The sequence below is a fragment of the Thunnus albacares genome, chromosome 1, assembly GCF_914725855.1.
Source record: "Thunnus albacares chromosome 1, fThuAlb1.1, whole genome shotgun sequence".
Taxonomy (NCBI): domain Eukaryota; kingdom Metazoa; phylum Chordata; class Actinopteri; order Scombriformes; family Scombridae; genus Thunnus; species Thunnus albacares.
The window spans coordinates 13,013,815-13,038,799 of NC_058106.1; the positions used below are offsets into that span (position 1 = coordinate 13,013,815).

General features: G+C 41.5%; 1 protein-coding gene across 4 annotated transcripts in view; it reads left to right on the top strand.

The window, feature by feature from the left end:
• zgc:158464 (uncharacterized protein LOC791139 homolog) overlaps positions 1–24,985 on the top strand; it is a 95,317-nt gene that overhangs the window by 10,782 nt on the left and 59,550 nt on the right. For all 4 annotated transcript variants that reach the window (XM_044336295.1, XM_044336369.1, XM_044336444.1 and 1 more), the window contains exon 2: positions 6,158–6,290. In XM_044336295.1, coding sequence (XP_044192230.1) covers positions 6,158–6,290 — 133 coding nt within the window. The remainder of the gene's footprint in view (positions 1–6,157; positions 6,291–24,985) is intronic.

Here is a 24,985-nt window from a genome sequence, read left to right on the forward strand (position 1 = left end):
ATTATTGATGCTGCTTATTAGTCCAATTCTTTGTCGATTCCCTTATCGATTCCTGATCAATCTTCTGTGTGGAAAAAATGCCCACACAGGTTTTCAGCATCAACGCAACTGTTTTGTCATCTGTGAGTCTGAACACAGTGTAGAAACAGAGTAGAAAAAAGGCGTGCATGCCGCAGCAGGCTTGAGCAAGTGATTCTACTCAGTGAAGGGATTGTTCACCCCCCAAGTTCCCTCAGTATTACTGCACTGCACTGCAGCGTGGTGAGCCAGTGGCCTGTCAGCTAGCCTGTTAGCCCCGGTTGGTAACAGCTGACGGTCCGCTGTCCGTTACTTAGCTCCATTAGCTCCAGCAGCTGACTGACAGAACAGTGGCTCTCCTTGCAGCCTGGCCTGGTCACAGTACCCGGTCAGCACCGGGTCTTCTTGGTCATTCTGGGAGTGATTTATTTGCTGTCTGGCTCATACCGCAATGACTCCTTATTGTTGCAAGTTTCCAGAATTGTAGACGCATGAGTTTGACATCAATGTTTTGTATTGCGCAACTATCAGAAACACATGCCGGCTTCGATAAAAAAGAATTGATCAGCTTGGACGCCCATGATTCCAGTGGATCGGACAATTTGGAACTGGTTCTTGATTCCCATCCTTAGCTCACAGAGGCAGAATGCTCAAGCAGCAGCTGCGTTTCTCAGGAATCATTTCAATTAAGTTACATTAATATCAGGTCTGTATGCTGGGAAACAAACTCCTGCACTGTCTCTCCTTTACAGGCGAAGCCAGTTTTCCGTCTGCTTAATCTGTTTGGGAGATATAGAGCCCAGCAGAGCTCAGTCTTCACAAGGGGCCTTCAATGAATTGTAACCAGATTTGCGCTTGCTTCTTAGAAACATGAAAGTGTCTTATTGATAGTAACTGCATTATGTCAACAGAGAAGCTGTGATCATTTTTGCTTAAATAAATTGCCTTGAGGGAGTGTTTCTTGCCAATATGTTCCTTCGAAAAAAAAAAATTGTGGCCAAGTTATCTTCAGATGGCTGCGCACTGCACACACACAGCATTCATCCTGTGTTTATAGACAAAGATAAGGTGGAGGAGCTATCAGCAGAGGCACTTCAAGGAGGTGCAGCTTGCTGAGTTTGGCTTTTACATGAGTATTTGAACATTTTTCCACCCAACAGGAGTAAACATACCGTATGCATAGCAGTGTATTCACCAGCTCTCCTGTTGAAATATAAAATAAAATAGTGCCCCCCCCCCACCTTTTGTCTTCTCTCCCCTCCCTTCCTCTCTTCTTTTATGTGGCTTTCTGTCCTTACAATAGTGGCATGTTTTCTTTTTTGTTACACTGAAGAACAAAAGAGCAATAGCAGCAAAAAAAAAAGCCCTTTTGAAATGCCTTAATGCAATTGAGCTGCTAAGCACTGAGTTGTATTAGGTTATCAGTGGCTGAAATCCCTCGTGGCGTGAGACATAAATCACACACGTCAGTCCTCTTTCTTTTTTTTCCCCCTCCTCCCTCATTCTACAGCCCACTGACTTTTCTGGCAGACTCATAGGGGCTTCAACCTTGACACATTCAATCCTTCCTGGACCAGCCATGACATTAATATCATATTCCTGTCAGTACTCATTCAGCAGGACGGAGCCTAGTCTGTATTTTCATCAATTTATATGTTTTTGGGTGGATGGTTTATCTGGTTATTGTGTGGCGAAGCCATCAGTCTGCTGTTATATTGCCTCTGCCTCTGGTTGTTGGTGGTTGTTGTTTGTATTGTTCTAAAATGCCAACACTGGACAAGAAGCTTGCTCAAAATGTAGACGAAGAAATGTGCTGCAGCCTATTTCCTAACTATTATAACCAAATTTCCAGCCATGTGCTCAAATTGCATCTAATGCAATCTTTCTAAATTTGCATTATTTCCTGATTATCTGATGGGCCAGCCATACACACTCTCTCTCCATTAAGAGTGCAGGAGGAGAATTCTAGCCCTTATTTTCCCACTTCTAATGGAATACCGGAGCCCAATCGAATTGTAATCCTAGAAGCTCTAGCATCGTTGAATATTGAGCCAAAGTGGCAGGTGCCTGTTATAGTCTCTCTCCTTTGCTAATGTTCTCCCTCTGTTCCCACTGATTTGAAGTCAGCTTCATCGCCCGAGAGCCACAGTGCATTTCAAGAAGTCTGTTGCTCTCACCGTTGTGAGTTGCCAGAGCTCTGGCAGGTGTAAGACATGGCCAACCTGGGATCTGGGCTGTGGAATGAAAGTAATTGAGTGAGCGCTCTCTCTATGCTGCAGACCAGTGAAGGACCAAGCTACCACGGGAACATGGCCTAAGCCTGTGAGGTGGCTATGTGAGATTCATATAGGCTTACATCACAGCTTAGCAAAGACCTGATATATTGAGGCACTGCAGTCTTGTGCTGAGGGGGGAATTTTACTTTCATGACAAGTGTGGCTTGGCTGCAGTCCTGACACACCCTGGCATGCCACAAGGCAGATGGTGAGTCCCCAGGCGCACCACCACTCTCTAGCACCCCTTATCCTCACAACACCATGCTCCTCCTGCTGTCGAGTAGTCATTAGTGTACTGGGACAGGAAGGACACATTGGAACAATTTGGAAATATTCACCACCTCCTCCACCCAAACATGAACTAGCCTGCTGGGGCAGGGAGATGGTGCCTTAAAGAGGCTGTTGATCTAAATAGTCGATGGCTCAAATCCCCCAGATGCCCAGGAAGGCTTTGTGTAGACTAAAATTAATAACATTGTTGCCTGCCAGCGGGCAACAAAAGACTACTGGAAAGGTAGGAATACGACACCACGTTGAGCTGATAATGACCATACGGCAAGGTTCACAATAGATACTGTACATCTCAAAAAACTTATCTTAGTTATCTATGCTTCTGCTATGATGTTGAGACATTTTTGTAACATGTTTGCCCAATAATTCAAAATGAAAGTGAAATAGCAAGAGGCAGCTTTGTTCTTCTTTTTGTTTCATTTTTGTTTAACTATAGGCAGGGTGGAAACTGGTTTGTCATCAGCTTCATTTGCTTTTAGTGGGAAAGGAAAGTTGAGTGTCCCTCAACTGACTTGAATAAGAATATCCCCAGGTGCTTAAAAGAGCTTTTACTGCTTAGCTCAGTGCTAAATATATGCCTGTAAAGTATATGTGGAAACAGGGGCCATAATTAGGATGTTCACAATGTTAACAGCTGTAGATGTATTCCTCAAACCAGACAAACAGAATTTGAGAAACAGTGTAGTTTTTAATTGCATCTTATCTTGACATATAATAATTTGATGGCAAAATTATGAAAAAAAGGTATTCTAAATACTGGCTCAGCCTCTGCAGAGGTTATTTTAAAAGAACAGATTCCTGTTTTGCTTTCACAGTAGTGGCAGGTCTATTAGACTTGGCTGAGTCTGATTTTGATTGTGTGGGAGGGTAAAAAGGTACTGAAACACATACATTACAGTCAAAGTGAAGTGTTTTTGCTTGTCTGCCATTAACTCACGCTGCTTTAGACATTACTGTATCAAACTGAAATTTCCAAGCCTAAAGATGAAACACCACTAATGTGTATCAGGCCCAAGCTAAGGGCCAAGAAAAGTCTAGTGTCTAAAGTCTTTAATCCAAGATTACCCATTATTGCATTTAATCCCAAGACATCATTATGTCTGAAGCTATCAGGAGTTTTCATCACATGCTGTACCCCGCCCTTTATTTGTCCTACATTATGTCAACAGGAAAGGCAAAGATGATGTCATGCATTTGGTGTGGCTCCACACATAACTCAGTAATTGATTGCCATTATTTCCTGAAACATGCCCAAACATCCTTTTGGCTCATGATGGTGCATGAAGTGGTAAGGTGGTAGAAATTCAAGGTGTGAGCTCTGCTACAGTAAAACCTTGATAATATCTGTGCTTGCATGTGGGTATAAACAGCTGTAACCTGAAGCTGGGGAAATTTGCCTTGAGTGTCCTGGCACTTAAACCCAGTTGCGTGATACAGCTGCTGTCAGTCTAGAGAATAGATGACTGTATTTATGAAGTTCACAGGTGTGAATCTATTTGAACTGTATGAATATGAGGCAAGGTAATGTTATGCTGAGGAGAATGCAAATTGCAGCATTTAAAGGGTTTTGTCACATTTGTGGGATATGGTCTCTAACCTCGAGCCACTGTGCTGCAGTATGCGGACCACAGTCAGATGGGCATTTAGGTGATTCATTGTTGTTTTAGTGAGGCTTGCTTATTCTTAGGTTTGGGCTGTGTTTGCAGTGAGTGTATCTGAGGTGGGTTTGGCACACGTTATGATTACTGATGGCTAAGTTTCCAGGCAACAAGGTATGAGATGGTAATGACAATGTGGCTGTGATGAATAATTTGCAGAGATTTGGGGTCTCTGAGGCTGCAAAGTTGTTGCTTATTCGAATGGTTGAATTTTTAATTAAACTTGTGAGTGAAATATGTATATTTTTTTGTAGCACAAAAACAAACCAGGACAATGTTTGTACTGGAATCCCCCCCCTGCTTGAATTCACAGAAGCAAAAAACATTTGAGGAACCCATAATTATGCTGCAGCAGAAAAAAGTCCTAGTTATTTTCCCCAAAACAGATGGAGAGGGAATATTGAAGAAGGCGGATTTAACATACAGTAGCTGCTCTGAAACACATCCGCAGTACTTACTTCCTTTGCTATTATTGCTTAATCCACGTATAGTGGTGTTGATCTGTTCAGGAATATACCTGCCAGCATTTCTCTTGTCACTAAGCAGCTTATAAATTATCCCCAGTGAACTTCCTAGCATTTAACACTTGCAAACTTTTCAAGATATTTTTTTTTAATTTATGACTGCGTTAAATGACACTTGACCCCAATCAATACTGTAAAAATGTCAGTGTTTTCCCAGCTGAAGAGTAATCTCAAAGTTAGACGGTTGTATATTTTACTTGCTCCCCTGAGGCTTGACAGGTGTGTATGTTTATGAGTGTGTCCTTGGCACTCTCACCTGCATATTGAGATTGCTTTTGGGAAGTGTGTTCTCTCTGCGGCAGAAACGGGCAGTGGTTGTTCTGAAAGAAAGCTGGCAAAGTTGTGGAGGCACAGCACGGCAGGCATGAGGCTCGGTCCACCTCCAGTGTGCCCCGCCCGGCCCTATCCACCAGATGAGTGATGAGCTTGCTTATAATGAGACCAAATCCCTTTCTGTTACACATGACTCATAGGGAGTAGTGCCAGTCATGCACACTGTTACATGCTCACTTAGGTGTAGGCACAAGTGTTTCCTTATTTGTTTGAAACCCCTTTCCGAGTTATGGAGTGTGCGGTGCCCTACTCGTCTGGCCTGTGTGCCCACTGATTGGCAGGACTAGACTGTCAGGAGCCTCAACAGAGAAAAAGTCCCATTTCCTAACAGCTGGCCCAAACCAGTGCAGTCACACACAATAATTAGATCCAATGTCCAAGAGGGCAGACCGCTCAGATGGGAGTTTATATCCTTTCATAGGGTAGATCCTTACTTTTGAAGTGGTGACCTGGTTGAAGAAGCAAACATGTCAAGGAAACAAATATCCCCCCCCAAGGCACTATAGATGCGGACAGTTGCTCCCTTCCCTAAAGGTTTGAGCTGTATTTCTGGGTCTCAAGATGTCCACTTAATTGCCATCTACTGCACAAAATGCTCAGCAAAAAGAACAAGACTGCAATTAGCCGTGGCTCACTGCCAGCTCGGCATAAATCTGCCAAATTGTTTCTCTTAAGAAAGTTGAGCAGTTGTGGTCTTCTCCTCTACTTTTGAAATGTAGGCCTGTCACTGGGCTATCATATAATTAGGCACACCAGCAGTAGCGGAGAACGTGCTGTAAGGCTAAAGCTGAGGCATTGTGGTGGTGTGCTGAGGCATACAGAGGTGGGGTGTTATTTATGTGTTTCTCCCTTTATCTTCGGGCCTGCCTCAGTGGATATCACTTGGTCCTGTCCTGGGCCACAGCGGTATCTGTCATGCAGCTCTACTGACACCTACCCATGTTGTAGTGCTCAACAGAGCAGCAAAATTAATTCCCCTTTTGCTGTTTCCCTTCCCCCCCCCCCTCTTGTCCGTCTCACCTTTCCTTGTTTTTTATTTTATTTTTTTCTCTTGCAGCTCATTATCCTCGAAGACTATGCGGACCCTTTCGATGCTGAGCAGGCTGGCGGCACTCAGACCAGCACAGAGAAAGTGACAACCGAGAATGATGGCTACATGGAGCCATATGAGGCCCAGAAGATGATGGCAGGTATAGATCAACCCTTTCTGTCCCCATCTTGCTCGTCAGTTTTCTAAAATGCCTATTTTGTGTCACCTAGCTGCCCCTATCTAGTAATGTATCTGTGTCTTTGCTATGACTTCATATTGTATATCTTAGCATAGTATAAATTATTATGTAGTGTGATTTGGCCATATGTTTCCAAGCTGGGAGTTACTGAAGAGGCTCATATGGCTCAGTGCTGCTTTACATGACAAGTGCAGCAGAGCAGAAATGAAATGTGTTTCATCAAGGATGTGAAAACATTTTCAAAAGCAAAGACTTTGACCCCAGAAATCATACTGGCCCCATAAGTGATTTTAAAACCACACCTCAGAGGAATAGGACCAATAAAGGGAGAGGTGTTTTTAAAAATGTTTTTTCCGCTGAACTGCGTGCACGTGGAGACGGCCACTTGCTGGGATTTCCAGGAAGACAGTTTTTTTTTTTTTTTTTTTTTTTTCTTTTTCTTGAGACAACAATAGCTGTGTGCTAACATAAGAATTCAGCTGAACCACATTCTCCACACAGCTTTGTCAGAGCGTACATTCACTGTGTGGCTTAGTGAGCACAGCAATGACAAAGAACAAAGAATGTGCATAAAGAAGCGAGAAAAAATGAAACGTGAGGAAAACAAAACATGTGGCAGCTGTTTTCCTGTCCTAAACGGACCTTAGTACCTAAGAGAGGAATGTTACAGAAATATTCGTGAGAATGTCAGACCTCAAGTGGATGTTTCTGGAAATTGGATGACTGCAAGATATCAGTATTTAGGCCTTGATATACTGACACAGTCATATCATCTACCATAAACCAGTACCTCTCACTTTATACACACACATACACATGCACTCCTACAGTATTGCTCCCACAAAGGCAGGACATGAATGTCTCTGTCCCTCCTCAGCAATTTTCTCTTAATGGGCCTCCAGACAATCTCTTGTTTTCATCTGTCTTACTGGTTTGACCTCTGGCCCAGTCATTGCCTCAGCTGAGTACAAAAACTCAAGATTTATCGCCTCTCTCAGGTGGAGGAAGCTGTAAAGGAAAAAAAAAAAAATCGGAGCAAGGCTTTTGTGGTATCACTTGAATCTTTTGTTCCAAGTTTTTTCTCTGCTTTTTAAATTTACCTAGATGCGGTTCTACGTTTGGCTGTATTGACAATATAAGCTACATTGGCAGCAGTTGTTTGTCTGTTCTGATAAGTCCTCAGTCTTTTTTTGTTCTTTCTGGTTGCTCCTGTCTTTGAAACGTCAGGTGGTGTTTTTTTAGGCTCCTTGCTTTTATCCATCATATCTATTGATTGCCAATTCTTCTGTTCTTTTTTCACTGTTTTGACTGAGCTGCTTGTATGTCTCTTCAGCTCTACTGTCATCTTTTTAATATTAATATTCCCTAGTGATGGATAGATGGTTCCATATTTCTGAGTCAAATAATACTTCATTCAAACATATAGGCACACAGGAGAAAATTAACAATGTTTCATATCTTTTAATCTGAAAGCAGGGTGATCATGTATCCACATAATTATACCATCAAATGTCTAAAAGGGGCAACTCAGACTGGCCTTACTGATGACAATGGGCTGTAAGTGACATTAATTATAATTATAGCCAGTGTACTCTGGGATTTTGTAAGATTGGATGCCTTGTGAAAAATTTAAAGGTTAAGTGACTATATCAAATACCCAGATTTGATGTTTTACTGGTGCATTATTGTTCGCACAGTATACAGAACCAGTCAAAAGTTTTCTTGTTCAAGTGAATGGGAAGTTGTGTCCAAACTTTTGACTGGTACTGTCTGTGCTTTTTATTTAACATGTAGGGTAGAAACACTGGTCCACATTCCCACTAATATGCTGCCCAGTACACCTCAACAGTTTAATGAGAGGCAAGAGCTGCTCTTTCTGTCAAATGTGTAAGGCCAGTGTTAGCAAGCTACGTCTGTGCACAAATACATCAATATACTGACTGTGGCTTTAGAGTAATTCCTGCATCTCTCATTTTGACAGTACATTGGTCAAGCAGAACTGCATACTCAGATTTTAGTTGGCTGAAAAGGAGAGAGAGGAACAGTCGCATGGGCCGCTGCGCTGTCGCCAAGAAAGCACCTAACCACTCATGTGAAGCTAGAGGCGTGCATCTTGCTCTCCGTCTCATTCTGTCACTATTTCTGTCTCTCATCTTTTTTTCTCTTCCACTCAGCAGGCAGCCCGTGCTGTTAACAATACTCGAGTTTCCTTCAGCTCTCAGACTGTTGGCTGTAGATAGCCTCGTCTTTTCTCAGCACTTGCTTTCACAGATGGATGCAGATGGACACCAAACTCCGAACATGCTAACACAACAGAAACTTCTCTATTTACGGCTGTCAAAGCAAGTTTTTAATTTACCACTTGTCAAATTTATATCATCTATAAAACAGTTAGTCTGTCTCCTCATAAAACAGACTTTCGCTTGCTCAACTTGTAAAATTCAAAGGTGTGCAAAAAGATAGCTTCTTATGTGAAGTGTTTCCAATTAATTCCAAGAAGCAGACTGAAAATAAATCTCCACTGTTTTACTGCGCCATCACACTGACAACTTTAGGTTTCAAGTTTCAGCACATGTTATAGCAGTGTGCTGATAAAGGCTTTTTCTCCCAGTCAATCAAGATCATTTAATATTGAGTATCTGCAGATACTCATATTTATAGTTTTCTGCATTAGGGACCTTGATATCAGTCTTGCATAACAACTTGTGAAATCCCTATCTGTTGCCATGCTACCTGATATGCTGAATAACTTGGAACTGAGCACCTCATAATAGCCAACTGTGTCTGAAGTTCTCTTCAAGACCAATTATTGTTACTATTTCTTTACACATTCTATAAACGATAAACTGAGTTTATCTTGAGTTTATCTTAAGTCTTGATAAAAATCCCATTCACATGAGGTATTTTATGACAATTAGAGAAAAAGTTTTATCACTGTAAAAGGTATTCGTGTGACGGATCATGAATGTGTCAGGGCCTTTGTCAGGTCCTGCTTTTTTATCAGCACAGCAGACTGTAACTTGTCAGTTCAGTTGCTCTGACATCTTGTGAGTATTCACATGATTTGGAGTGGATTACCTTACATTTTTGAATCCAAAGAAATTTCCAAACCTTATGGTCAAATAGCTCAAGGTGTACAATAATATAGCAGCTGATACAGGTGCTTTCTGTACAGGTCTGTGATATCATCATAAGCATGAAGTATGAGGTCACTCAGTCTGTATCCTCATGCTGATTAGAAAAGGTATCTCATATTTACACTGCAAGCAGTGGACTTAAGACTAAAGATTCCAACTTAGATGCAAGAAGTCTCCGGCCCCATTCACATTAAACAGCACAAAGGGACCAGTATCTTAAAGCTCTGCATAGTGAAGTCACATGTTTAGTATCAAGTTAACCTCAAAAGAAACTAGATGTGTTGTTTTCAAGATACAATTATAATTCCTTGATTACACAACATTGACACCTTAAACACACAAACACATACGCTCAACCACATGGTGGGAGGTGTGGCATGTAAGGCCCGAGGCGAAAATTGCCACAGGCGTTTACATAACACTCACTCCTGCTGTTTGTATGTGTGCGTTCGCCGACGCGCACGCCACCGTGCATGTGTACGTGACTTTGTGTGTGTGTGTGTGTTTGAGCTGAATGGGCTGGCACTCATGCTTGTGTTCTCTCTCCCAAGAGCCATCCTTAGTGAGGTTGAGCCGGTTGATTTATGGGCCTGCTGGAGGGGCATGTCATGACTTCCTCAACCTGAAAAGCCGGCCCCACCCACCCATAAGCTGCTCCACACTGGCTGCAGGCCGGGGCTTACTGCACCACCTGCAGTTATGTGAAGACATGTGCGCAGCCTCTTTATCTTTAAAACCTTTCCTGCGTGTGTACATGTGTGTGTTTCCCAGAGTGCCTCGAATGTTTGTCATGTCTACACGCGTCAGCTATTGCATGTGCTATCTTTGCTATCCGTGCGTGTCTGTTGAATGTGTGTGTGTGTGTGTGTGTGTGTGTAAGCTCGGGAGAGGACGGTTTTCTCCCTCATTGTCAGCTGATGTTCTGGCATGTCGAGTTACTTTTTATAAGGTGTGTATCTTATGTTGTCATACTTATTTTACATGTGTGCAAGCTTATGACACATTTCACACTTGAACAGAATCCGTCTCTCTGTATCTTTCTGACTCTCTCATGCATGTAAACACACACATGTATGTTCACAGTGAACCCTACACAAACACACACACACACACACACACACACACACACACCTCCTCAGCTGTCTGCATGGCCATTCCTGGCATACCCCAACGCAAGCAGCACCTAAGTAATCACAGGAGGAGCTGTCGGAAGAAAAGCTAGAATCAACTTTTGCGATGTTACTTTATCTGCTCCACTTGACTCCGTTCCCTCCTACATTGTTGTAGCTGTTGAGACTTGTTACACTGACAAGTACAAGGGGCGGGGCTAGTACTGCTGGGCAGTGTGCGTCAAGTCATTTCTCAATGAACGCACACTCACACTCATACTCATACTCCCCAGTCAGCCAGGCAGACGACCATGTGAGAGTTTTCCCACAGTGCAGAGGAGGCCTGTTGTGCAAACAGCTTGCATGACTGAGCTCTCTCGAACAAACACACTCCAGTCCAGTCTGCTTTCTAGGCCTCAAGCACGCCCACAGTACCTAAAGTGTGTATGTGTGTGTGTGTGTGCACTGGGGGGTATAAGACAAAAATAACCCCTCCGGTGTGAAATACTTTATGCCAGTGGTGAATTTATTACACGCTGTGTCAAAGTTGTAACCTCAATTTGTCCTCATCCCATCTTTCAGATCATGCTCATTCATTTAGTGGCAGGAGAGTTGTGCAACAGGCCATGATGCCTGGAGGGAAAAACCTTGATGTTTTCCATAATGGCTGATTCATGGTAGATGGGTGTTCGCTATTTCTCTCTCCTTGTCTGAGAAATGTGCTGGGAAATGTCTCCCGGCACTGGCACCTCCTGCACCACACTCCCAATGATGTGGAGACTAGCATCCAGTGCCAAAGAGATGAGTCATTAGCAATGGAGTTGATTATTTCTATTACTCATGATAGTGTGGCACTAAGCCCCCTGTTGGCTCTACAATATAAATGCCAGGAACATTACCAGTTTGAAAATGGCCTGGGTGGGTGAGAAACTGTGGACAGAGGTTGGGACAGTATGAGAGGGACAAAGAGGTAGGAAGAAGAGGAGAGTGAAAGAGAAGACTGAAATAGAAAAAACTGATGAAAGACTGAGATATAAACAGAAAAGTAAAGAGAGTGACAGCAGAGAAATCTAGATGCACAGACAGTGGGAACAAATTTATATTACAGCACCTGTGGGTGAGTTTATGGGGACAATTTAAGAGAGAAGAATGGAGGCATGGTGTGCTGAATGGTTTCCATCTCCTCCTCACTCACTCACAAGAGTGAAAACTCACCCCAGGCGATGGCAGGTACATGTGGCAGCACATTTCTTGGCCTGTAACCCTGCTTTTATTGCCCCGAGCTGTAACTTAAGGAATATCCGGAGCATGTACCGACAATGGCACTTCTCGAAGGTGATTTTTTTTTTTTTCTTCAAGTCTGTGCCATTAGTATGGGAATTTGAGTTTAGTGTTGGTATGCATGTAATAATTCTGCAGTTATCCTCTCACCTCTGGTTTTTTCTTTTCTTTTCTTTCACATTTGTCTTGATATGTTTGATGGATTACCTCAGAAACACATTTACCACTGCTGATTATAGGCAACTATAAATAAGCAGGACTGCACGGCCAGTAGCTGAAAACTGGACGGGGAAGTGAATAATTAACACCCCCCTCCTTCCTCTCACTCCTCACAACAACTATTGTTTCAGGGTATTTGGGCCATGCAATCAACTCACAGCTGCTCTTTTTTAGCAGCTCAAATGATTCAAAACTGTAATCTTTATTATGAATTAGACCACATTTTCATTAACTATCTACTGGCACGACTGGGGACTGGTGACATCCAGGTGGTTCCTTAAACAATGACATTCTAAGACAATATTCACATCACAGAATTAATATAAACATAAAAACATCATACAGTGAATCAGCAGAATAAATTAAGTATTCATTATGATATTGCAAAAAGCTGTGAGGTCTCATATTGACGCCATGAGATGAGCATAAAATGTGGGAGAAATATTTAAAAGGAAACAGTTTTTGAAGTTTATCAAGGGCAGAGCCTTCTGAATGGCTGACTTCACAGCTTACTACCTGTTTGTCGCTGACAAACATGACCAGGCATCCAAAACTAAAATTACATCTAAAATAAAGAAAACCACAAACCTAAAAGTATCATTTATAGTAGTAGTAGTAGCACCTTTCACAGAAATAAAATTCACAAGGTGCTTCACAGGAATAAAAGTTAAAATCAAGACCATAAAAACATATTATTATACTGAAGACAGTAATGAAGAGGCTGTAAGCTGTCAGATGACCAAGCAGCTACATAAGTTCTGTCTTCACAGTGGGAGCCATATTGTATTTGGGCCATATTCAAGATTTGTCGATATACACTTCTTGAGTGATGATGGCTGTTGTTTCCTCAGCTGAGTGATGACAAAAACAGTCTACAAGAACATTTGGGTCCTGCTGCAGGGTTAGGTAAGTTATGGCCACAAAGGTACAGCAATAATTTCTCTTTGTGATGACATAACACACCCCACACAGCAAGTTATTATTGATAATGTTAGCTTGAAAAAAGAAGGACGTTTGGTTTCTGATACAGGCCTCCTTTTTGGCACAAAAACATGACCTCTACTAATAGCTAAGTTATGTACTGCAGCTACAGTAATCTTTTTTTAAGATTTTCTGTTGCCTGCTGGGTGTTCACTTTTTGCTGGGTGTTCACTTTTTAGCAGAAAACAGTGAAACAGTCTACTGTTCCACCCTGCTCCCTGACTAGTCATTACATCCACACCCCATTCAGTGGTTGCCAGAGTTTTTCAGGAGTGAGCTACCCACTTATGTCACATCTACATGATCCCATGAGAAATGACTGACAGTTATTACACACTGATCTGACAGGGTGGTACTGAGTGATGCAACACCAATGCTCTACCATGCCAGAGCTGGTTTAGGGTGGTCTTTTCTTTTTTTTTTTGGCTTGGTTCTATTGTTAGGCCCATATTATTTTAACTTTTAAAAATGGTCCTGTCAACAAAATGCAGTGTAATGAGAGCAGAGCCGAGTTTTATTTCTTAAAAACAGAACAGTAACGAGATCCCTCTGGAGTGAACCACAACTGCTGAAGTGGAACTCTGAAGTCTAATCTTAGCTAGTTCGTCACAGTACTCTGTAATGCCAGCTAATGATAATGTGTGCCACATATTGTTCAAAATAGCAGCAATTTTACTGTACATCCTGTCCAGATATGAACTAAGCTGGTAATATGATAAACCAAAGATCCATAGTTTCATCATATACAAATATTCTCCTCTAAATGTTACTTACAGTTATGGATTCCCTTCTAGTTCCCTAAATTAGTCAAAAATCCCTCTGCTGTCCACCAATTCAGTGTGATTCATCTCTTGATCCTTGTCTTGGAAACACGAGAAAACATAATACAAAAGCTCAAGCAAATCTGACAAAAAAGACATTTAACATGAAAAATTTTGTATCTTTGCTAAATTATTAGTCTAAACAAAAACATGTCAGTAAATGAGCATGGCCTGGCAGTCTCCCTGATTTCCAGTGACTCAGCAGCAAATCTTACCTCATCAACTTTTTGTGGGAAGAAGTGAAAACCAGTCAAGAGGTTTCAACCATGTGGAGGCTTTGTGTAGCTCTGTCACTATATTTTACCAACATTAAATTAACATTGCATTATTAACATTAAAGACAAAAAATTAGTTTGTATGTGATGCTGAAAACAATAAGAAATATAGCCACAAGCGGCAATGAACGGGGTCCAAGCACAAAGGGCAGTCTTTGACTTAATATGACCTTCAGAAGAATTTGAAAACATGCCACATGCATAATTTGCCACATGGTTGGCAAGTTTAAATTGGCCACCTGGGGATTCAAATCCTGGACCTTTGTATCCCCAGAGAAGGTGACTTACTGACTACACCACTGGGGAGACATGGTTTCCACACACCCTCTTACAACTTGAGGCAATGACGTCACATGTGCCAGACTGGGATATTTTTCTCCCTTTCAACTTAAAATGCTTACAACAGTCTTAATGTTGGTGAGAAAATTCAGAAAAAAATCGCACACAATTCTGCAGGTTTCTGGTGTATTGTCAGATATTTTGGTGACATTTAAACCAAAACTGATCAAAATAGAAAATGTTGTGCCTACAGTACAAATTACAGCAAGATATTGAATATCTCTGCAGACTCACCATCTGACCAGATTTTATGCTTTGACTGACACATGAACGTAGATCATGTATATTGAATTTCATACAAATCCATTAAGCTGATATAAGCGTGATATAAACTTTTTGTATTTGTGGCACCTCCTAGTGGCAGTATATCCCAGGACTGCAGCGAAGCATGGACCAAGCATGCAAACCTGTGCACCAAGTTTAGTTACAATAGCTAAAGCCAACTTTGATTTAATAGCGTTTCCAAAACGTAAAGTTTGTTGTTATAATGCCACTATCAGGCCAATCGGTATAAGTTTTTTTTTTTTGTCTGAGTAGTAGTAATAATAATAATAATAATAATAATAATTATTATTATTATTATTATTATTATTATTATTATTATTATTATTATTATTATTATTATTATTATTGTTATTGTTATTGTTATTATCCTAACAGATACATTAGGGTTCCAGCTGCTTTGCTGCTTGGATCCCTAATGAGGCTGAACTGAGCTGTGTAACTGCAGGGTGCTATGAAACAGCACACATTCTTAGCTTCACATTTCCTGGCAAAACTGATGTTTTAAAAATAGTTTTATGTGTGACATACAGTTCAAAGGCTGTGTGTGTGTGTGTGTGTGTGTGTGTGTGTGTGTGTGTGTTTGTGTGTTTGGCCCACTGGGTAATGGCCAACAGCCTCTGTGGCTTGGAGAGTCATTTGGCGAAGCTGAAGAGCGGAAGGTGTAGGAGGTGGGAGGAGAGGGGAAGAGCAGGAAGACTGACGACTTATTGATGAAATGAGGAATCTCCAGCTCCAGCCTGATAACCTCCCTCCCCCTCACTTAGTGATAAATGCTGCCCAGCACTGTGGTTAGGACTACTCACACACGGCTTTGTGCGCACAGTTGTCAATGTCTTTGACATTTTCACTGAATATCTATACATGCAGTACTGGTGAGAGCAAGCATTACATTTGTGCTGCTTTACCTACTGTCATTGTGAACTACGTTTGTATGTTGTACCTTCTATTTTTCTTATGGCATACTCATTCATATCATAACTGACTGAGCTGTGCCACTGATGCTTCCCAAAGAATGATTAACATCATAGCAGCAACTGTATAACAACACAATTCAAACATTTGACATATATAGCCTTTACACTGCAAACAAAACACATTTAGTCAGTTGGTGTCAGATTAGCAATTCTAATCCACTCATATCACACAAAGCCAATATTTGTATCAGTTGGTTCCTGGACCCAGGCAGGTTGGTGTAATAGAAGTTAATGAGGCAGCATGACATACACTGTATAGTTCTGGTGTGGAAAAATACTTTATAGACCCACCTATCAGTTACCTCATCAAGAACCAAATATGCTTCCTTAAGGCTGGACCTGAGTTGGGTGTTTCTGGTGTAAAATGACAAAATACAGCATTTGGCTGTTATTCGTTCTCGTTACTGCCCCGATTTACCTGCATTTGATCAGCTATGAATGATCTTTATCTTGTTCTGTCTTTTCCTCCCACCACATTGTCTCCCGTCACAATTCACAAACCCCTCGTCTGAAGGTAGCTTCATTAAATAGAGAGACCTTGAGCTGCAGTCAGTATACAAGCATTTTCTCCATATTTGGCAGCGGTTAGGCAATCTTTGCAAAAAATGTGACAATTCCTCTTTTGTTCTCTCCATGGCAAGGACACTTTGTGTTTTGCATTTTTCTAACTACAGTTACTAGTGTACACAGACACGCACACAAACACAGAACTAGCTGCAAGACTGAGAGGAAGCGATGTGTACTGGCAGGAGCATTCCTGCTGGCCTCTGATATCCCACTGTGCCAGGCTGTGCCAAGCCAAGGATGGATAGGATGGCAGACCCACTATCCATCCCTTACAGCTGAGTGGGTAAGGAGGGGTTGGAGTACGGGGGAGAGGGAGGCACTGGGCAGCCACTTTGGTGCAGGTTGGAGGTGCTGAAGTCATTCATTTTAAAGGTAAGATTAATGACACCATTAATCCATGTCTGAGCCACTGCAGAGGAGGACAGGGCAGAATTCATACCCGCTGCTGGCTACTGAGGGCCTGCAGCACAAATGAATGAGGTCTGTTAATACACACACACACACACACACACACACACACACACACACACACATGGATGCATACACAGCTGCTGTGCACACAGACATACTTTCCTGTGGGTCATTTGATATGTCAAGTATCCATTTGCCCTGAAGTGGTGATGGAACTTCAAGTTGTAACTTGTGTCTTTGTTGCAGGCAGTGACTTGATGGAGGTTACTGGTCTGAACGAAAGAGAGAGATAGATAGAGAGAGAGATGACAGACTTAGTGAATTAGTAATAAAGAGGGAGATGGCTGGCACCGATCTAAATGCAGGCCTGTGTGTTTTGCACGGTGGTTACAGTCAAGCTGGAGAGGAGAACGGGCCTGTTGACACTCTGGTGTGACAGAGAGCTTTTAGGTGCGAGTGTGAGCAAGTGGGCGCCTAGCACTCTGCAGCTGTTGAAGGACACGACAGGAACAGATGGACACCAAAAAAAAAAAAAGAGTGAGAGAGAGACAGACAAGAACACCAGATAAACACTCACAGGGACATAAAAGCACAATCTACTGAAACCAGTACAAAGCATATTGTGGTGTACTGCGCTGTGTGAGAGTGAGACACACAAACATGCTTCATTAAATTAGTTTAATTAGCTCAGGCAATGTTACATGTGGACACAAATGTCACCTGTATGACTTTGCCCAGAAAAAAAAGAAAAAAATCAACAATAGTAAAGTTTGTTTTTAAAAAATCTCAAATAAAAGCTAAAAAAAAAAGTATCCGTTGTTCCATTGTCAAAATATGGTTATAATCAGTATTGTTTTGTTGTGTTTTGTTACCTTGTGTTGCTTTGCATGGCTACATGCACTGAATAGTGGATATTGTTATATTTTGCATTAATATTTTGCCGTTTCCTGTTGCTCTGCACTGCCTTCAATGTTTATTTTGTGGCTATTGTCGCTATCTTATAGCATCTTGTGTCTTTCAAAATTAAATTAGATTAAGTTAAATTCTAATTGGCTGAGAAAGCTGAGCTCAGTGCGAGTGTTGGAATAGACCTGTGATGATTCACAATTTAAATATTGCTGAACCCAAATTGTAGGTGAATGGAAACAGATGATAGCTCTGTGTGTTCGTGTGAGGTGCATGTGAACTATAGTGCAGAGCGGTCCGAAGAGACTAGCCTGTAACTGTTGTTGCAGTGTGAGTAATGTAGCTGGAGAAGGCTGTTGACAACGGGGTTGGATGAGGAGGGCTTGAAGAAGCCAGCACATAGCGATGAAGTTGTCATCTTAAACCAGCACTGAATCTCTCCACAGAGCTTCTGTTGTGTGTATTTCTCTCCCACCCTATCTGTATTTTCTCTCTCCATCTCTTGTATGAATCCTCTTAACATTTTTCCTTGTCTCTCGCGGTCTGTTTTGTTCTTTCTCCTCCACTTCTTCACCATATCTTCATTTGCCATTTCTGACTCTGTCTTCTTGTCCTTTTTCTGTTACATATCAAATCAACTTTTCTCTTTCTGCCTTTTATGTCATTTTGTGCATGTTTCTTTCCCTCACTGGGTTTCTGGTTCTCTCTATCAGTATAGCCAGGAGGCAGTAGTCAGGGATTCCTGTTTTCACTGTGATAGACTATGGACTAAGCTCCTTTATAGGAGCCTTGTTGTCTTGTAAAATAACCCAGGGGTCTTTTTTTCTCTCTGGGAGCCAATTTATTGGTGACATTTATTCAGGAATGACCTTCTCTTGGTTTGTCTTCCAGAGACACACGCTGTTATCTTTCCTCGCAGGGTAATCCAACCATTATTGTAGCTTGATTTAAACTTTTACCCTTTCCTCTTTTTTTTTTTTTTTTTTTTTACGTCTGTATACATCTCCATGCTGAACAATGAACATGCATGTACTATATCAATTAATGCTGTAACACCCAACTGTAATTTGGAAGGCAGTGCATCTGCTTGCTTGCTTGCAAGCAGACACTGTGTCATCGAGTTCCCTCCTTCTTCACAGCTATAAAAGAGTGCCATGCTTAAACTTGAGGCGACTAATTAATTAAAATAGTGAGCTACCACCATAAAGGCATGAGGGAGATTATAACCTTATCAGAGCATGTCAAGTGTGTGTTCCAAGATTCGAGATCCAATTAGCCAGATGGATGGTTTCAGCACAACACAGTCTCCTGTGCATACATTCCCATCCAAGCGATGTATTAAGCCTGATAGTGAACCAATCCAGATGTTTCTGGATGTCTCTGCAGCCAGAAGACTAGACTATAAAATCATCTGAATTAATAACTTTGCAGCGGACATGTAGAGAGAATAGAAACAAGTTTTCAGATGACTTGTGTGTATTCCTAGTCCAACCGTTTGGCTCTTTAGAGATGCCTTGGAGAGTCTTTGGAAATAATCACTGCTGCTTCAATGAATATAAAATTCTTCACAGAGGCGATGTGTGACCTTTTCCCCTCACTACTTATTCCATCAAGAGGGTAATTACTCTTTGGAAAGGCTGATATGTTTCGTTGCAAGAAAAATACGGATGTGTGTATCTTTTTTATTTTGCTCCCTCCGTCTCTCTCTCTCATCACTGTCTGTCTGCCTATGTCTCTATCTCCCTCTCTGTCTCTCCATGCTGTCTTTGTTTGCATCACATCTTATCAATCACAGAATGAGATCGCCGGTGCGGTGAGGTGAGGCGCTCGGTCTGCCTGAGGCCCGGCTGGTGGGTTTGGGTTGTAATAGGTTGGTGCATTCTGTTAATTTGATATGGTGTGTGGCTGAAGAGCCTCATTAGGGACAGCAGCTCACAGAGGGAGACCGGGCTCTCCATCACCACCAGGATACCAATGGCAAGAGCAAAATGGAATGGAGGCAAGGCGAGAGGGAAGAGATGCAGAAAAGGAGAAGTAGGACGGATAATTCGGAGAGGGGATGAGAGTGAAGGAATAAAGACTTCACTTCTGTCAGTGAAAAAGGGAATGAAGACAGAAAGGAACGGTGCATCAGAAATAGGCTTATAACCCTTTTTTAAGTAGACTTTAAGCACTATTTTCTGAATAGTTTATGCACCTTTTTAGATTGGCATAAATCTTTTGTGATACGAAAACCGGTTAATGTAGTCAAGGCCATTGTTTATTCACTGTCTGTATTTTCAACTGCTTCACCGGTGAGGATAGTGAATGTGGGAGATTGAGAATGTGCGACAGCGAAAGAGCGAAAGAATCGGCACAGGAATGCTATCACCAGTCAACCAGAATAGGTAAGAAGACGGAGGTGGAGAGAGAAAAAAAAAGAATAGAGGAACAAATAAGAGGCCACAGGGAGCAAAGAAGCACAGAATGATATAGTTCAGCCAGAGAGGCTCATTTCCATTCAAGCGTTGCATTTTCTCGCCTGCTGTGTGCATGAGTGTGGTCTCACTCTCAGTGCCACGGAGGGAGATGAGATGTAGCCACGGACAGAGTGAATTATTAATGTAAAGATCTCGTTCGCCACCGAATCCAATAAGTTGCCTATGATTTGGTTGTCAGAAAGATTGGTGGTCTGGATAAGGGAAACTCCTGGATCACGTGGCGCCATGAGTTCTCCTCCCTTGGTAATTGACTCGTGCAAAGTATTGACTTTCTGGTCATGGTGATTAAGGGAGCCCAGGCCAGACTGGAGCCCAGAGTCTGGCTCCTCAGGGTGGGTCACTGGACCTCACAGCAAGGCTATCCTGGGTGACCTTTGTCCAGAGCACAGAGCCGTGGTTAACCCCGTGCTCAGTGATCTGGAAATACTAATCGCTGTATCGATGTGGAACAGTAGAGGCTGAGAGCTGCTGAAGGGCTGACTGGACTGCTTTTTTTCATTTTCTGTTTCTCTATTGCTTTCTTTTCTCTTCTGAATACTTTCTGTCCGCATCTGGCTCTTACAAGAAACTCAGGCTTCAAAAATAAAAGAAAACCTGTCTGTTAAGTTTGCTTACTTTGATATATTGCTCTACACAAACATTTTTACAGCCTGATGGATTTCCTTTTGGAAAGTCATAACATTTCTTATTTTTGTGATTGGTAATTTCAGAGGTTTTTTTAAAATGTTTTATTATTATTTGTTATGTGTTTCCCAATGAATTGGTAAAACTGTGGGAAATTTGCAGAACTTCTTGAGACTTAATTGAAAAGTGGACTGATGAAAACTTAACTTTCTAATTACATGCTCTACCTCTGTGTTGCCCAATTTGGCTTAGATCTAAATGTACCGTAGTCACAGAGGAGATTCTGCACTTAATGACTTGATGATCTTGTCATGCCATGTCTTTCACATAGCAATTGTTAGGAAAAAATGCACTGATTCACATTTTATGTAGCTGTCAACATTTTAGATATTTGCTTCAAACTTGGAGATATACCTTCTGTCTTTGTATCCACATGTGTCTCTCTGCTTTTTTATTTCTTTTACCACCTACCTACTCTGCAGTGAAACAGACATGATTCATGTCTGGAATGACATGATGGATGGTCTGAACTTAGAGCACAAAGGGAGATTGTGAGAGACAGGGAAACAAAATATGGGGAAAACTCAAGTAAAAGAAAGTCAGTGAGTAAAGTAAGAGAAAGACAGGCGTGTTGTTTTTCACTGGCGTGTAAAGGTAACCGAGAGAAATGGTGCAGGAAGGTGACCTCTATTTGAATCGAACTTCAGGGTATCACTACAGGGGGATGAAGCACAGGCTGTCTGACCTGGCTCTGGAGCCTCTGTGGTGGACAGTTAGGCTTTTTGATTGCACGGATCCATGCCTTCTGAAAACAGAACCGTTATTGATTTTTACAGGGGATAGACAACTAAGAAGCACCGTGGACTGTTTGAGTGTTTGTGATGGTGGGTGAACATCACGAGTTTCTCAACTACAAATATTTACTCGTCACCTGATATTGCATAATAGGAATCGGTGAGTCAGCCAGGATCAGTAAGTAAATAATGTTGCAAATACATACAAAAAACAGTTTTTTCCAGAGCTATCAACCATAACACATTGTCTTCATCAGCAGATAGTTTGCTTAGTTGAAGATGGACCTATTGACTTGTGAGTAGATGCTATGTATCCATAGGACATCTTATTTGTATGCTAAATATAGGTAAGCATCAAAGTTCATTTCTGACCATTGAAATAGTCTGACAAAGCAATTCCAACGCTTTTCCAGAGCTTTCTATTGCACCCTGTGATACTGATGTGGTCAATGAAGACCATGTAATATGGTTGAAAATATGACAGAACTGAAGCAACACTGCAACTGTTGTGGCTCCAAATGGCAGAGAAACTGTCGGTAATTTGATTATCTGAGGCATTTGTAAACTTTGCACAGCCTGTTCATGTTTACCAGTCTGGGTGATCTGTGACACTTAATACCAAAGATTACCTAAAAGACCACACTTTACATTTTCATAGTTACTCCAGTCCACATGTCAAAGCTTAATTTTCAGCACCAATCTGCATTTAGAAACACTGGGTACCTTAGTTGTAGCTTTTAAAGATAACCAAGATTATTAACGCCAGTTCAGGTATTTGTATCATAAACTTATGTCTCTAAACTTCAAGATTGCGGTCGTTCAAATAGACCTAAGACTCAACAGCCAAACTGCCTTCCACTGTGAGCCTTTGTAATTGTTAGTTTGTATGTAAATGACATCAGGCTGACATTCGACAAGTATGTGTCCTTGTTTAACCAGCCAGACATGTCATCTGTGGTCTGACTCATCCTCTGAAGAAACATGGCATCCTGTCACTTTACTGTAGGCTAGCCGCTGAGCAAGCAGAGCTACACACGCACGAACACACACACACACACACTCATACACAAGCTCAAATAATTCCTAGCATTTCTTTTAACCTTCTTGGCGTGACTCGCTGTGAGTTACTGACACTCGCTGCTGAGCAATCAGATCCAAACACACACGGTGCACGGAAGACCTGAGTCACACAAATCATTGCATCTGTTTACATTCTTAGAAACACGAATACCTGCCATAATTCGTCATACTGGACTTTTCTTCTAAGTGATGGGAAGGTTAACTGTCAGTGTGCAACTTTGGACTCGGGTAAATCGATCTAAAGAATTGAGATGTTATGTCTGTCTGACTGGATGTGAGTTCAGCGTTTCAGCCTTAGCTGACCCAGTAGAATCTTATTGTTTGCTGGACTGAGAACAGCTTTTGATGTTACGAGGTGATGGCAACTCTTTGGACCTTAACTCGCTGTCCACCTACGCAGATATTGTTGTTGGCTTCCTGCTTTGTAATCCCAGCCACACACTAGAAAGCTCAGACAATTGCTGGGAAGTTTCTAAACTAAATATCATCAGCATTTGAGTGTCCTTTAATCGAGGGCTGGGTGGTATGGCCTAAAATATCACAGTATAATTTGAAGCACAGATGGTAACAATATATATCATGGTATATTTGTTTGTCTAAAAATTTCAATATGAGTGTGTGTGTGTGTGTGTGTGGGTGGGGGGTTGAGAGTGGCTGAGATTTTCTCTACAATGAGCTTACCTTTAGTGAGCCTGGTCAGGTTAGGCTAACCCATTGTTGCTAACTGGTCACCAGCCTCACCATCACACACACACACACACACACACACACACACACACACACACACACTCTCTCTCTCTCTCTCTCTCTCTCTCTCTCTCTCTCTCTCTCTCTCTCTCTCTCTCTCTCTCATATACTGGTGTACTTTCTACACAGTTTATACTGTCCACCCCTACTCCAATCTTATGTTATCTAAAATCGGCTTATATGGATACTACTGGAAATCCAATATTAGATATATAGTAAGCATACAGATACACACACACTAATGTAGAGGTAGTTATGCACTTTTAAATACTATATGTAGTCCTTAATATTTTAAATCAAGATGAGGCTCTTTACTTTGCCAAAAGAATAAAAATGTTTGATATGAAAATATTTTTTCCTTCACATACAACCTCTCTTCAACACATCCAGAAACACACACAAAATATCAAACATGGAATACGACATTATGTCCTGCATTGACATCAAAGCATATTTGTATTGAGTGCTGTCAGTCTGCATTATATTTGGACTTGTGCATGACTAAGACTTAGACCGTCCTGACAAACATATGAAGCGTTGGAGGTGAAGGAGTACAAGCAAAGAGATTTTCAATAAGTATCGTAAAATCACAATTGATGACATTTCTGCTTTCCAGGGCTCACTGACAGCTACAGGAAATCCTTCATCCTGTGAAGAGTGGCTTTACGGTGCACTGGTCACTGTGGGAGGTCAACTGGAACTAAAGCAACACATCAAGTGCAGCAACATGTGTGGCAAAAACTACATCCAGTGCACCATCATCAATTTACATTGTACACATATCAGTGTCGTGTTTTGGGTAATGACTGCAGACAAGATGGCAGACATGTCTATATGTCCATACGCATATTATCTTTTTTTTTTCCACATATGCAGGCACATCAGCGTTGCGCTCTCGGTAATGACTAGTGACAGCATACGAACGTCTGTTTTGTGTTTGTCCCCTATGCACACAGAGGAAGGAAACCTCTTCTCAGTGCTGTTCTCTGCACGCAGTAATATCATTATCAGGCCTCAGAGCTCATTAAGGCCGAGCAAATGTGGCAGACATAGAGATGTGTTGCTTACATAAGACAGCAGGTGAATTACAGAAGCTAATGCTTTGTGTTGTAGTGGTGGATGATAGTAACGGTCTGTGTGTTGCATGTACATCTGTATGCATGACTCTGGGTGATAGGTAGTTCTCATTTCCCAAACAAGTCTACATCTGATGATGTTGCTGCATCTACACATTGGTCACTATATTGGTTTGTCCTTCTACAGTAGTGTCTTTGTGTGTGTATGTGTTTGCACCAGCATTCTGGAGACTGACTTGGAAAACTCGGTCATTAGAGCTTAAAAAGTACACAAAGAACATTAATGTGCCAGAATTATTATTGGTGTCAGTCATGCACCAGGCACGGCTCACACTTGGGGTCATTTTATGAGGTCAAATGATATTCACAATTCATGAAATTATAAATTGGATTCAAAAGGTTGAAGGTAGGTTTTGAAAGTTGATACTATGGTTTGAAAAGTGTAAAATATGTTTTGAAAAGTAAGATCTAAATGTCTATTTAACCTTATATAATGTTTGCAGTGTATATTTTGCAATGTTACACAACCATTTTTTTCTAAATACACTTT